Source organism: Cheilinus undulatus, linkage group 6, assembly GCF_018320785.1.
Source record: "Cheilinus undulatus linkage group 6, ASM1832078v1, whole genome shotgun sequence".
NCBI lineage: Eukaryota > Metazoa > Chordata > Actinopteri > Labriformes > Labridae > Cheilinus > Cheilinus undulatus.
The window spans coordinates 18,218,255-18,234,080 of NC_054870.1; the positions used below are offsets into that span (position 1 = coordinate 18,218,255).

Genomic DNA, 15,826 nt, shown 5'->3' on the forward strand with positions numbered 1-15,826 from the left:
CCTCAGAGAGATGGTGGTGCCTCGGGGGCGATTCATCGCCTTCTAAAAGCCCTGAAGGAGGAATCTGTATGTATCTCAAAAACAGCCTCTATGGATATAACACATCACACACCTCTGTTTTTGAATAAAAATGTCAACGAGATGTGGATATCAAATGAAAAGATGGTAGTATAGATAGGCCAAAGCACTACTGGTGCACTACAGCCCTGCTAGGAGTTGCATCTGCCAAACATTTCATGAATAGATAAAAATAACAGGAAATTTCAAGCTTCACAGCCCATTCCTAAGTACGCAAATGTCTCGATTTGTTCAAGCAACAGTTGGAATGCTATCCAATGTTCAGTGATATCAGAAAGAGCAGCAAATTTTCACTCTTTGAAAGCTGGAATGAGCACATTTATTATGTTATTATAGTTAGCTAAGAGTTGATTAAACAACTGCAATAACATATCATTTGTGATCATTTCAAATTTCTCATTTTTCAATATGTTTTGCATTTTTGTGAGAATAATTTCTTAATTACTCTCTTAGACAGAATGTCCTGGTTCATCAACAGCACCAAGAGTGCTTTCTCTGTTGTTTATATCTACCATACCATGCAATTTCACATTTAGGTCATTTATGGCACTACCTGGGACGCAGATGGCCTAGTGGTTAAGGTATGCATTATGTATGCAGCTTGAGTTCAAGTCCAGCATGTGGCTCCTTTCTGACATGTCCCATATCCGCTCTCATCCCTGTTTCCGATCATGCCCCAAAAACATATCTTAAACTATTAATGGCACTACCTGTGTTCTTCCTGGGATTCAAGTTCAAATGAACAGAAACTCACCCATTTCATTAAAAAATGTTGGCCTAACTATTTGCCTGGTTGAATATTTAAAGCGGTTGCAGAATAGAAAGTTCACAACCCACTAAGTAATAACAGCTGAGTAGATTCGCCAAACAAGTTATAATAAAAGTGATATTCAGCAATTAGCTTCTGGCACATTGAATGTGATGTAACATGTATGGCAGGGTGTGGGAGAGATTAAAAACTGTGTAATAAATCAGAATGGCAGTTATTCAGTCAGTTACAGGGTGTGGCTATTTGTTCTGTGTATGGCTGGTTGTGGGTGGGTGTTGGGGTCTATGAGGGTGTGTAGGGTTTCAGATTGGCATCCTGAGTTATTTCCAGAGCAGGGAGAAGTTGAAACCAGATGGAAAGGGAATCCAACTCCACAGCAGAAAAAATGCCCATACAGGTGTTTAATAGGCGGTTAACTGGGGCCTCTCTGTCTGTGTCCCATGATTCATAATTTCTGCCATCAACATGTAAAGTCTCAGAATTTTGTTTTAGTTGATTTAAAAAACGAAGGTCTGTGTTTTCAGCAACATATCACATTTACCACATCACTTACCTCACTTACCTCATCTTAAATATATGAAAATAAAAAGATTAGGTAAAGGGAGGTGATATTAATCTAATGAGAACACAAAATGCAGCAAAAAGTAAGAAGGTGAACGGCGATGGAAAACAACCACACAATTACAAGACAGTTAAACAAAAATGTACAAAATGCAGGAGTTAATTTTCGAAGAAAACGCAAAAAATGCAAGAAAGGAAAAATGACACTAAAGAGAAGGTAATGAGGTCTAAAGTAAAAAAAAATGGCAGCTCGTTGGTTGGTTGATTGGGAGAAGGTAACTGAGGAAAACAAAAGAGTGAAGATGAATATTATGTCGATGAACATGGAAGCCAGTGAAACTGAGGAGGATGTGGAAGGGGTGGTAGTTCCCATGCCAGAAATGGTTTATTTTACCTGCTCTTACGCTCAGGTTTGGCATCTTTAACAGTTTTCCACCCTCTGTGGTCTTCTTAGCAGCTCCCTCTTCTGGTTTGTGCACAGGGGAGTGGATGAGGGGGACTTGAGGTGGAGGCTGCTGGATGTCTAGTTTCTCCAGCTCGGCCTTGCTCTTCTGAGGGGAGGCCTGGGTGAGGAGGCGGTAAGAGCTCTGACTCTGAGACTCCTCCTCAACCTTTGGGGCTGCCTTTGAAGCAGAAACTGGAGCCACATTCTTCTGCCCAAAGCTTAGGTCATCATCATCCATTGGGATTTCTGAGGGTTTGGAGGATGCAAACTTTGAAGTATCCAAAGCCTCGAGAAACTCATCAATGACCCCCCTTGGTGGTCGCTCAATGAACTCAAACTCCTCCGAGGAGACTTCATGCTCAGAGACCTCCTCAGCCACCTCTGGCTCTTCCATTGTCACGTCCTTCTTCTGTGTTTCCACCTGGAAGCTGGCAGGGTTCTTGGCCATGGCTTCCAGGACAGGAGACAGGGAGTCTGCTGTCGGGGACTCTGAATCAGAGTCCTCAGCAGTGGTCTTTTTGCTCTGGAAGTCAAGTGGCTCAAACTTTTCCTTCATTTTAGGAGAATCGTGGCTTGAGAACCAATCTTTCTGCTCAATCTTGACAGGTACCTCTTCTTTGACCTTGGTTGGGGTGGTCTCCTCTGCCTCTTTGACAAGATCAAATGCACCAAAGCTTTTGTCATCTTCAACTTTTGCTTTGTCAGCTGCTCTTACTTCCATCTCCTCAGTCATCTCCTTAAGCAGGGACACTTTAGCATCAAAGGCAAATGGGTTGTTGGCTGATAGGTTGATTGGAGGGTTTGGGGATTCCATCATCCTCCGCTCAAGGATGGGGCTCTGCTCCTCTGGACTTCCTTCTGAGGAACCAGAGTCGATTTTGTCAGGGTTGAGTGGGGAAGACTTCAGGATGTCTGGAAGTGAAGGTGGTAGAGCAGAATCCTCTTCTTCCTCTTCATCATCATCTTTAAGACCAGATGAGAACTGGTTCACTGACTGCATCAGAGAGTCAGCAGCCATCTTTCCAGTTTCAAATGATTTCCCCTCGTCTAAGAAAGAAGGTGGAGCATCCTGTGATTCAGTCTGGCCATACTGGACCAGATCCGGAGTGGGACTCTCTGACATTTTTGAGGCTCTGCTGTCAGATTTGGAGTCTCCAAAATGGGAATATCCACTGTCTGCCAGTGGGGAAAATCCCTCAAATGGGTTATTATTCTTCTTGACCTCATACATCAGGTCATCGTCTTCATCAGACTGGTTGCCGAGCAGGTCTGACTCATACCTCGAAGAACCAATGGGAGCTGTGTCCTTGGAAAAGGTATCCATGGAGACCTTGGAGTTGTCTTGAGATGCTAGGAATGGTGAATCCCAGTGCTCTGTTGGGTTAGAGGAGGCAATGTGAGACTCAGGGACCTTCATCTGGGGGTTCACTGGGGAGGGGCCTGTGGACGACCTGTCTGAGCTAATCAGCCTCTCCTCGGGTGAAAAAGAAACTCCACTGTCTTCACATGGATTATGAGGACCTGGGTCTTTCCCTAAACTCAGGTAAGGACCAGCTAACGGATCTAGAAGGTCTTCCTTATTCTTACTGCGACCCGTTCCAGTGTCACCCTCTTCACCCACCCAAGGCATGTCCTTGGAATGAGTAGTGGGGGGTTCAGTGGAGAAGGAGCCCAAGGGTGCAGCGTATCCTGAAGTAGGGGGCTGGTTGGGACTCTCGGTCAAAGAAAGCTCCTCCAAAGAGTCGGGGGAGTGAAGAGGGGAGATAGGAGAGATGGGAGCAGGGGAATCACCCTTCTGCCCAAGTGCTTGAGTAGAGAGGGAGGGGGGAGAATGCAATACAGCACATATCAAAGACATACTCCATTCCTTATAGTGCCCACCACACCTGGGGGGACCACTACCAAAAAAACATGATGAGAAAGGTTCAGAGATGAAGAGGATCTGGCTTCAGACCTCCATGGTGGGGTGTTGAGCTGCAGACCTCTACAATTGGGCGACCTCGTCAGCAGGGCAGGAAGTGGTGTGCATTACCCAATTTGGAACCAGAATGACGTAATGATGAATTACATATATTCTGGTATGGTAAGTGGCTATTTTTCACAACAGCACAATTTTATGAATAAAAATTTTAAAAATACTGATAAATTTGGAAAATACTGGGGATACATTTAAATTTAACACACCACAAACTAACGAAGGCACCAGAACCCTAAAGGTCAGGGTGAGGGGGATAAGATTAAAAAACATAGAACACCAAAAACTAAGGAAAAATTCAACAAGGGTCGGTACGTCACTTCCTGCACCACGAACGAGGTTGCCCCCTTGTAGAGATCTGCAACAGATGAGCCCAAGACACCCCACCATAGAGGTCTGCAGACAGTTGCCTCTTGAGATGAAGACCAGACAAATGCTGCTCAAGATTTAAATGCAGTAGTTAATCACTGCACTGCCAACTAGTTTTGAAGACATATGCACGTTCTTCAGAACTGTACTGAACAATGCAGGGCAGAAGTAGTGCTCAGTTCTAAACCATTGGAGGCTTTATCACTTGATTCACCCAAATCTTAAATTAATTCAGAGTGTATTTAGCCAATAAAGAATATCCCAGATTTTGGCTTATTGATATCATAATCTCCTTTATCTTCTTGCTCTGTCAAAGGTTCAACCAAGACATTTATTTTAAGATTTTTTTTAATTCTATTGAGTGTTTTTTTAATATTGAAAAAGACTGGGTTTTTTTGTTTGTTTATTTTTATCTTTAAGCAAGATGGTTCAGGCTCTGCAATAATTTTTAGAGGTATTCAGCTGGCATGGTTTTGGTTCACTTAATCTCAGAGCAAAGAGCAACTTAAAAAAAACAAGACAAAGCTGTTATAAGTAATCACCCCAAGTCAAACATTTTATTCCGGATGGCAGGGGTCTTCGAAAGGTCAAATGAATATGAAAATAATAAATCAAGTGCTTTAGATTTTGCAGTTACAGCATCTTTTTCGATGTATCAAGTAAATATTCAAACACGAGTTTGTCACTTTTCAGGCTGCAAAACAACAAATAATTTATTTTTCATTAATTCTCTTACCTAGAAATCAACACCATAATACAGAGGGCAGGTTTCTTTGCTGTATGACTAACCTCCATGTAGTAAACTCAGAGAGAGGCTGGCTGAACAATGAATTTATAAGGACATGATATTCAGATGATCGCTTTCAGCTGCCATATTTGTCAATGACTAACCAGTTGTACGTGGTTGTAGGCCAGATATGCTTGTTTTATGAATTACATGTGAACCTTGTCATAAGATGATTTCTGAACCTAAATCTGCACTGTTTGCACACAAGTTTGATAGATTAGGGCCAACAGTAATAGGCTATACTGTTTAATACTCTGTACACATGGGCACTCCCCTCTTTATGTCCACACAAACCTTTTTCTTCTTTTTTGCTGCGTGCAACTGCTTCAGCACGTGCTCACTGAACATGTGTGTGCTTGCAGCTACTCCCTATACATTACAGGTAGCGTGAGCAGCTGCACTCTACCTGTGATGCGTGCAGCAAGCAGCTAATCTCCCTGGGTTTTCCTGTCCTTCGTACGAAATACACCTTATCAGGATAATTGGATTTATGCAGTGGATCTGTGATGTCAGAAGTTGTTCTAAAATTACCAAAAGAATCAAGTAAAACACCAAAATCTAGGGTAACATCTAATTATGCTGTTGTGTCTGCTAGGACACTTCTGACATCTAAAAACCATTCCTAAACACCTCAATTTGTGTGCAACAACAGAAAACTTCTTCTGACTTTTGACAGACAAAAATGCAATCATACATATCTGTGTACTTAGTCTATGACTCAGTAGACATAGGTTTGAATATTTCATAATCTGATGGTAAAAAAAAAACACATTTGGGTTAGTTTCTTGTGTATTAAATCATACAGAATTATCCAAGAGTCAGGTAGCTGTTCTATATAGCTGGAATTCAAGTGGATTAGTCTACCATGAACACTGAATATAGCTCCATTTTATTTCTTAGAAATCAAATTTCTGACAAAAATGTGATGGCCAAACCTAAAAAGTAAGACCTTAAAGCCGAGGTCATAAGTTCACAGACCACGGTCTGAATCTGGACCTAAGTGTCATCCAATCCATTCCTTTCTTTCCTATTATATTATTCTGATGATCACTCTGCTCTCAACCTGTGCTGTGTTTTTTACATTTACGTTGATACATCTTGACCTGCACAGCTTCTTTGGTCTCAGCGGTAGCCCAGCGTGTCACTATTTGGCCAATCAGATGCTTCATCTGACGGCAGGTGTTTGAGCAGCCTGCAGCTGCAGAGTTTCAGAAACAAGGCGGAGGAAGTGAGTAGGGGAAGAGTAGAGAAGCTAAACTTTTAAGTGAGAAACGATAACCAAAAAAAGAGACTTTAAATCAAGTTACATGTACATTCTTACCACAGGCCAATATGCCTGGTATACTTTTATATACTCAAGGTCAATAAATGTGGTTGGTAATGTAAAACATTACTATGGGTCATAGTACATATATTTGAACAACACTGACATCTAATCTGAGGACGTGGAAAATAAACGACCATAACCAGACAAGACTGATGACACGATTATTTTTTAACCCCCAATTCGCCCTCAAAGTCGTTTGAGCTTTAGGCTGGTTTATAAATCCCTTTATAACTCCAGGATCGTCTGAAAAAGGCCAGACCTCAGCTCAGATTTAAACTTATAAAAGGATGACTAGGAGGGAGAGACAAAGAAAAGCATATTTAGAATTGAAAATTAATATCTAGAAAACAAGAGAGGGGGAAAAACACTTCACTTTTTATCTAATTTTGTTCTAAATTAAGTCTTTTTATGTGAACTATAGGTACTTTTCAAGAGCTGTCTGTAAGTAGACAATTTTGTATTTAAATGGCATACAAAGCTTTTTTAAATTGCAACAAAATAACTTAGTTTGATTTGTTATCAGTCTTGCTAGATTATTAAAATGTTACTGTTACCTTCAGTTCATTAAATATTGTCATTTTCAATGTTTTTAATGAACTACAGTGAAATACATTCAAAGTTTGCTACATTTATATTCCAGACCTTCACTGAAGGAAATTTTGTCAAACGGGACCTCCAATAGTTTTTACTGATGACCCCTTTAGCCATGTTTTTGGACTCAAACAGAGCAGGTCACCTTCCAGAGTCAAGATTTGGCAGCATTTGTCTGGTTCACACTGTACCACTGTGGTTTGATGCATGGTGGTAGAAACGTTTTTTTGCCCCAGGTCTGGTGCCAACATACCATGCCCAAAGTATTTTACACTGTTAATAGACAGTAGATAATGATTCTTCTCAAAATACATATTTTTCAAGATAAACAGTAACTCATAACTTTTTAATGTGTCAGACATGAAAGTCACTGAGGAGAATCATTATTCCTCTACAACTACTTGTGTCAGTTAATATCACTATTCACTACAACTACATTTGAGTCACAATGCATGTCTAACTAAAGCAGTCACAAACATCAAATTTAAATTTTGAAAGATACAAGCATCTGTGCAAATGCTGCAGGCAAACACAAAATCTGTAACTAGTTACATGCAAAGGGTTAATTTGCCACTTTTATGACAAATGGGGGAGTGAGTTTTAAAGTGTTGAAAGTAGAGTAATGATGAGAAGAGGGAAAAACAGCGAGCAAAGAGAACTTGCCTGTAGGGAATTGCATCAGAGGATGTGGTTGAGCTTTAGAAGGAGAAGGTACATCTGTGGAAGAAACGAGAGAAAGCAGCAGAAAGAAGATTCAGTCAGTCAGGAAGCCAAGAAGAGAAAGACCAAGGGGAGTGAGAGAAACCACCTCAAACAAAGTTTCAGATGCCCAAACCATGAATCAGAATAATAGTAAGTAATAGTAGAAGGTCTGACAAAGGGATAGGAATACCTTTTCAGGTAAAAAAAAAAAAAAAAAAGAAATCTTAAAGACTATGACCATTAATTATTGATTTTATCAAGTCATGGTTGGACTAAAAAGCCAGTAAGCAGCAGAAATGGCAACAGCTTTTTTCTGCAAGTACTTTCTTGCTTATGTGGTGAACTAAAGGCCCGTGTCCCACTGAAAGGTATTGTTTTAGCTGCCACAGAAGAAAATGATGTTTTTGTTCATTGAAAGGTAAAATATCCAAATCCTATAGCCGTGGTGGACTATGGGTCGTTAAAAGTATCATAATGAAGAGATTTGTACCAGAAAACATCAAAATTAATCCCAAACATCCGTCTCTCTGCTCTAGCTCTGATCAGAGTTCACCATAAGGTCAGGGGGCAGGCTAATTGCTGGAGTACTCATCTATTTTTTACTAGAACCAGATTCAGCAGGAACAAACATCTTACGTGCTGAGGTGTGTTTAATCCATTTTTTCACTCGTCTTTAGTCTTGGATGATTAAAAGAATTGGGTGGTGACTATTGCTCTACAAGCAGAAATAGTTTAATGTCTGCTGGTGTTGCAATGCTCAAGTTAAGAAGAGTATCCAGTGACTGACAGTCTATTACTGCCAAGTCTGTCAGATGAGTCCTCCATTCAGGTTGTAGCATTTTTTTAATTTAAAGGATCATATTTCTTGTGAGAGGGTGTGGCTACAAATCATTTAACTGACACGCCCACACCATCCCAGAGCAAATACTGCTTCCTTTTTCATGATTTTAAAGTTCAATTTTATAAACTTAAAGCTATTTCTCATGAGTAATTTGGCCTGGTGGTTCATAATAGCCTGTCATACAACAAACCTAAAATATTGATTATTTATATCACTTTACAGGGAATGTAACATTGATTCTAATGTCCCAAATAACTGAACATGTCAGATTTCTCAAGCGTCTTAATTACAGCTTCTGTGTTACATTAGTATAGTAAAGGAGAACCAAAGGGGAGCACATGGGTGTCTGCAGGGTATTCTTAACCCATTTAGCAAAACTGTTCTGCAGAATGCACTTGCTTGGCATGTAGCACAGAGGCTCAGTATCAGACATCAGTTTTCTATCTATCGCCTGGCAGACTGTAAGGTGGAGTTTATGCCTGTTTACATAGCTAACTCCACAGTCTCTCTGGTATGTGAGCATTTGTTGAAGGCTCAATGTCAGGGGGCAACAGAACGGGCTGAACATCAGTGTCATAGCAAGACAATACAAAAATGACAGTCAGCTATGGCCAAAGATAAAGAACCCTGAAGCAAACAAAGAGGCAGATGTTGTGAAGAGACAGAGCGACAGAAAGAATTCATCTTGGATGAAAGAGAAGTGATTATGCTTAGTGCTTTGTAATCCTTAGATCAGACAGAAATGAACAACAGAAGAGCTGGGATCTATAAAATATGATCAAAATAAGGTCAAACTGATGCACAACAAACACTTCTAAAGTAGTTATGCAACTAACTGCTGTAAAACATTTTGACACATCTGTGTGACCTCAAAGAGTGAAGCTTCTGAAGAGAGAAAAGGGAAGTTCACTATGACTTCTTGTATCAGTTCAACCAAAGAGCAGATGAGTTATAAAAGGCACATTAAGCTGAATTAAATTAAGCTCAGCATGCCAAAACAGGTTATATCTAGCTCTTTAATCAAATTACCTAAATTTTATTTTACTAACTAGAGAAAGTATGTGGAAGAACACTAAAAACTCTAAGTAGTCCACATTGTTGGTACACTAGAGGGTAAAGTTGAATGAATAAAAGAAAATTCAACAAAACTTAAGAAAATGTTTGGTAACGCTTAAACTGCAACAGAGTTGTTGGTAACATATTTTTGCAGATTATCATCTTGAGTTTTCAAAACAGCCCATAGTGGGCCGACAAGTCTAACCATCTCACTTGGAGTCAAATCCAACATCAATCTTTAAATAGCCCAGTAGCTCATTAACAAGGAAAAAAAAACTACGATATCATATATCATCATAATCTCAAAACAATCAGACCACCAGTGAGTTTATAATCCGAAACATAAAATACTCTGTACGTGCCGGATTTAAGAATCTTTTGTTCAGACTAACAGTTCCAAAGCCCAAAGATTAACTTCCCTGTTTTTATCTCTAGAGCTAATATGATGGTGGTACCACTGTTGTATTTGTACCGTCTCCTTTGTTTTGGAGAGGAAAAGATCTCTTTGGACATTTGCCTGCTGTTAAAAACAGTAAAAGAGAAATGAGAAAAGAACCCTGACATACACACAAAACAAGGCCCGGTCTGATGAACTTCAAGTGTACAGTAAGGTTTAGACACACAGAAACAATGACAAATACTTTGTTTACTCCGGGACCCAGTTACAAAAATTAGCGTTTACGGCCCCCCAAAACACTGTTTCCGTGTGGATGAAACGCCTATACGACAAAAAACTTTTGCCTGTACTCCTGAATTCATCTCCGTGTGGATGGCACCTTGAGGTTGTGTTCGTAAGTAAGGCAGTCCATGGGGGGGGGGGGGGGGTAATCTGGCATGTCAGGTTAACAAAAATGTGTTTCAAATGGCAAAAATGGGTCAAAAGAAGCAAAAAATAAGTGAGAAGTGGCAAAATGGATTAAAGTTAGTATAGTAAACATTGGCATTACAAACAGTGATATGTAGTTAAAATGACAAAATGGGTGTAAAATGTGGTGAAAAGGGGTAAAAGGGGTTACTGGTGGCAATAGTCAGTCAACGGAGGCAGCAATAGGCAGCGGGTGGCCAAAGGTACTGTATGTGCAATTATTTACAGATCCATTTCAGCTGATATCTATACAGAACTTTATATTTGTTTTTCAGAGGTAAAACTTCAGTCCTTGAACATAATTTTAAGTTTGAAAATGGAAATGAAAAAAATGGATGAATAAAGAAAAAGACTTCAACTGAAATAGGTCTGTTGGAACAGCCTAAATTGCCACTAATTTATTTGTATGTATGGCCAAAATTTACAGTCCATACATGCTAATATTCACAGACAAAATATCAAATGTAAATATCAGCAGAAATTTTGATATTGCCAATACCTATATCAGGCCAACAGTATTGTGCATCCCTATTTAGAAGCTGCAAAAATTGACAAAAAAATCAAATGGAAACTTTTAAAAGAGGTAAAATTGGCTTATAAGTGTCAAAAATGGGCAAAATAGATGGTGAGATTGGATTTAAATAGCAGAAATTGGATTAAGGTGGCAAAAGTTTGTTAAAAGTGGAGAAAAAAGTTATGAAAAGGGAATAAAATGGCTGCAGGCCCAACACACATGCATTGATACTATTAATAAATCAAAAATAGGGAGGCCCCATTCTATTTGTCAAGGGCACAGCCAAATCTGTGAGCAAGGCTACTCTAAAGCAAGGCACTACATCCAAAAAAGCACTGATCAGCTCTCTCTGATGATGTTAAGTAGGATGGGACTTTCATGTACATTCAAAGGAAAACAATATTAATTTAATGTAATTAAGAATATTTGCTGTAAGCGCTTGTATCATAGCCGAAAATAAAAAAAAAATCAAGCTTTCATAATCACAGTAAGCCTTTAGCAAATATGCCACTCATGTTGATTATCATTTTTTATTGGATAATTCACAGAATCAGTTTTTGTATAAATTTCAGTTGATCTAACAAGCTGAAAGTGATTCGGCCTGAATGATTCTTCATGAGGCCATTTTGTTTGGTTACCTCTGCTGTCGAGTTTTAGCTTCAAACTGTGGAGAAGACCTGTAGGAAATCAATTATAAATCAATAAGACATACTCAATAGTAAACTTGTTAACTCATTCAGCCTGAGAATCAATTAGGAGGATCCAAATATGATTTCCTTTATAGTGTGCTCTGTAAATCACCTTATTCTGAGTTTGTAGCAGTCAGTCCTATAATGCAACAAGCTATGGCTTACCAAAACTGAAACAGCATTTGCTTTAAGGCTAAGGTCCACAGAACTACAGACTTTTCAAAAAGACACCAACAGAATGGCTGAAAATGGGTCTTTCTTCAGCAATCTTTGGTGAAAACAGGAAGTCTCTGTGGGCTTGGGGCTCTGTTTTATTCCTGGTAACTTCAGATCCAGATGCTCCAGAACTAAAACTCTTTACCAAAGAAATCATAGTTAAAATGACAATGATGTGGCTTTAAACAGTAAGGAAGTTGAAGGCTGGTTATTAATTGAAAAAATAAGAACAGATTACAGAAGAATATTAAAGAAGATCTAAATCCAACTTAATTTTCACAACTCTAATATGTGTGTACAGCCAAAATAATGCTGTGAAACAATAAAAAACATTGTTGTTGTTGGTCTGCAATACAATAGATGACAGAATAGTAACATAAAAAAAAATAGAGCATTTTGGGTTTGTGCAATGGGATGACATATCTAGTCAGCAGAGCATAACTGGTGATGGCAGAAAGTTAGCTAGAGGTAGCAGTCAATTTATATCAGAACGTTATGGACCATCTAGATATCTCCAATTGTTTTATTTGTTGAGCTGCAGAAGAACGCCTCTTAAATTGGCAAGCTAATTCCTAGCAAGAGAGGGAGGATTGCTTGTCAGTGCCACAACATGCCCACAACTGCTGTGATGTAATCACGACGTCTACTCCAAATTAGTTTCTTCTCATCTTTTTTTGGTTCCAGATCAGTTAATAAAGCTGTCAAACTAAGAAGATTATGATAAATTAGGGATGCAAAGATACATTGGCATCAGCCATTGTTGGCTCTTTTGACAGAAATCAGCCATCTGCAAATAATGTGGACATGAACCAATGTCAGTAGCACATATTTATTCGTCATCTCATATCAATATAAAGCTAGCATTCAGCACACCTAACAGCTGATTCAGAGAGGAGATTATCGAGCTGAAGATGTTACCTGTTGGACAAACTCTGATCTGTGTTCGTGATCAAAGGTCAGAGAAAATCTTGGCACTATGAAAGTCTTAGACTAAAAGCAGTACTGAAGAAGACACTGTCATTGGCTAATTTGGTATTTAAAACATCGGTACTGGCCCTGATTATTACAATCAGTGCATCTCTATGATAAATTATCAAGTCTTTCCAATGGCACATGCTCTACAGCAAAGATAGGCAGCTCATTGCTTTCTGGCAGTGTGTGTGTTGGGGGTGGGGCCAACACACACTGATGTTAACACTGCTACACTGACAAAGGAGACTGTAGGCATCGTATTCTGAGCTTTAATGTTGGACTATGTTTATTTATGTATATGGCAGAGTTTTTATGGGGTGCCTGATGCTATGGGTTAAATTGAGAGAACTGCAATTAAAAAAAAATGATACCTTCTGTCAGTGAATTGTCTGAGACGAGATAAAGCAACAACGACAACAAAATATAACAACTACCTGCAAACTGGCAATGACAGTGTAAACTGGTGATATACAGTTCCTCTGACAACAGACACTTTATGCACATGCCCATTATGTTTCCAGTCCAGAGGCATGTGCAAGTAGCCTCAACCCTCTTGGGCATTATGGTTCCATTCTATAGCCAAGCATGAGTAAGCAGACTACAACTACAATAGCAGGCTCCTGACTTCTGTCTGTACAGCTCAATTCCAGTTGACATTTTCTCACATTTTTACTTGCTGTTGTTTTGGGTCACTTAGAGTAGCAAGTAGCCCCACCTTATTGTCCATCCATGCAAATGTTTGTGTGTTAGCTGTTTTGTATAACACTTCACCACTTTTGTGAAGTGTGCACCTAATTGAACATTATGAATATATTTCTGAAACAATTAGGTAGAACTGCAACCTAACTTTGCTGCACATTTATCGACTGGCACTAGCATTATTAAACAACCATTGTCCTAATACGAGATTGGAACTTCCAACTCTACAAGTTTAACTGCATTGCTACATGCTGAGGAATTTGTCTCCTCCATGAGCTATAAGTATCTTGAGGAACGCCTCACAGTTGACACTGACGTACGACTTCAGGCCAACATGTCACCTGCTGCTATCGTGTAAAATAAAGAACTCAATGTACGGTTCCTATCAGAGCTCCCTCTGCTGCTATACTAGAGTCCAAAAGTCTGAAAATACCACCTTTTCTGTTATCTGTTAAAGGTGAAACATGCAAGTTAACATAGCAGATTACAGTAGGTGCTGCTGGTTAGTCTAATGATGGAGACAGCAATATATCTGCAGTGACAATTGATTTCAGCATGTCTGCTGCAGTCTCCCCTTCCACAGAACCAATAGTTATGTAACTTTGCAGAAACCCACATTAAAAAACCCAATGAGATTTGGGGTCTGTTCTGTTTCTGACTCTCACTGAACGCTCCTTGATTTTCTGCAGCTTTGAGGAGAAACCTTTGGTTTTTGTGAGACAGCCGTGATACATTTTTAATCTGTTTTTGTCTGCTGAGAGTTGACAAAAAGTGAGAGTGCCTCAGCTAAACAAAAACAAATGCTGCATTTCATCTGGAAATCCACACACACTCTAATTACTGCTATATGACATGTTATGTAACATCTAAGTTTGATGAGGCTGATGGCAGGAAAGGTTGTAAAGTAGTCTGGGATGATATTAACCCCAACTTCTCAACAAATGACAGAATTGTTCCCTTTATTTGACCTTGACAAGTGTTAGAGGGTGTAGTTGTACACTTTTGGTCAATAGGCTATCTGTTCACCTCTGCCTCCAGTCTTTATGCTAAGCTTATCTAACCAAATCCAGTTCTGAAATGAACATGGACAGAGTGAAGTCTGCCAGATCACCACTGTAGATAAGTTTCAAACAACAGAAGCTAATATTTAATTTTGAAACGTGCTAGCTACCTAGCCGTCAGGTTTTTCATTGCTCAGATTGATTGTAGCATCCATGGGCCTTCTGTTCTCTGCTTATTGATTAAGCCTACTGCAATTTTCCACATCTATACCATGAGTCATTGCCTCTGCACAACATGCTTGTCAGAGTATGTCGCAACTCATAAGTCCCATTTGTGGAAACAACTAACCTAAATGGAAACAAGGGAAGGACCACTTTGCTCATGCATGGAAGAAAATGTTGGAAAAACAGAGTGAGGGTGGTGCTGATGGTGTGATCTGACCACATATCATCAGTCTCCTGAAACATTGCCATGCCATTAGTCTACATGCTGCATCTCCGGTAGCTACATATGCAGATATTAGAGAGGACAAACACTTGTTTGACTGTAATTTTTTTAACTAGTCACAGAGAAGCTGTCCACTTCAGCCCTTTGTACTCTTAAAGTAGTGTTCTGTATCTAAGGAATGAAACTCACACTCAATTTCAATTTTTGAAGCTCCACTTTTAATGCAACAGATTTTACCATTTTGTAGCTTCTCTTGATATATGAGTTCCTAAACACTCCGCCTTCAATCATGGCAATGGTTTGATATCAAAAATTAAAGCCAAGCTCAGACTACCCTTTTCCAGCTCAAACACAGCTCGACCCAATAGCTGTACGTTCTTAGGACTCGTCAGCCCTAAAAATCTGTCATCTCATCTCATCTTGTGTAATGTGTTGTAGCAAACAACAATCACGGACCAACTAAGATGCCTCAAAATCTGACTTCTGTCCTGTCCTCAACAACAAATTGCTATGTAATGTAAGTGATGTTGTTCAAAAACGGCACAGAGTTCTCTGCGTGTGCAGCAGTCACGAATGTAACCTGACCAAATGGCAAAGCAAAAGAAGTGTGAAGAGGTTGGTGCTGTGAGATGGAATTATGAGAGAGGAAAAGTTTATCAAGCTCTGGCAATGGCATTCCTGCCTTTATGACGTGTTGCAAGGACAACCATGACAGACTGGAAAAAAAGAGAAAGTTGGCGAGCAGAAGCAGAGGCATTTATCATCAAGCTAGCGGATCATTCATCACAATGTTTGGATAGGAAAACAAATACAGTATAGTACCATAATCACATGTTTGTTTAAAGTCTTCCCTTGGTGTTTTCTTGCCCTGTTCTTCATTCTAATGTCATCACATTGATTGCAATGACTGATTGCATAACT

The 15,826-nt window shown here is 39.5% G+C and overlaps 1 protein-coding gene across 4 annotated transcripts in view; it reads right to left on the bottom strand.

Annotated features, from left to right (window-relative positions):
- The window catches only part of LOC121511422 (reticulon-4-like), a 47,918-nt gene that overhangs the window by 26,707 nt on the left and 5,385 nt on the right, over positions 1–15,826 (bottom strand). Inside the window, exons 2-3 of one of the 4 annotated variants that reach the window (XM_041790097.1) lie at positions 7,566–7,619; positions 1,803–3,659 (exon numbers count right to left, since the gene is read on the bottom strand). The exons of 1 other annotated variant lie outside the window; for it this stretch is intronic. In XM_041790097.1, the coding sequence (XP_041646031.1) occupies positions 1,803–3,659; positions 7,566–7,619 (1,911 nt within the window). The remainder of the gene's footprint in view (positions 1–1,802; positions 3,660–7,565; positions 7,620–15,826) is intronic. 2 more of the 4 variants (XM_041790098.1, XM_041790101.1) reach the window with 2 other exon arrangements.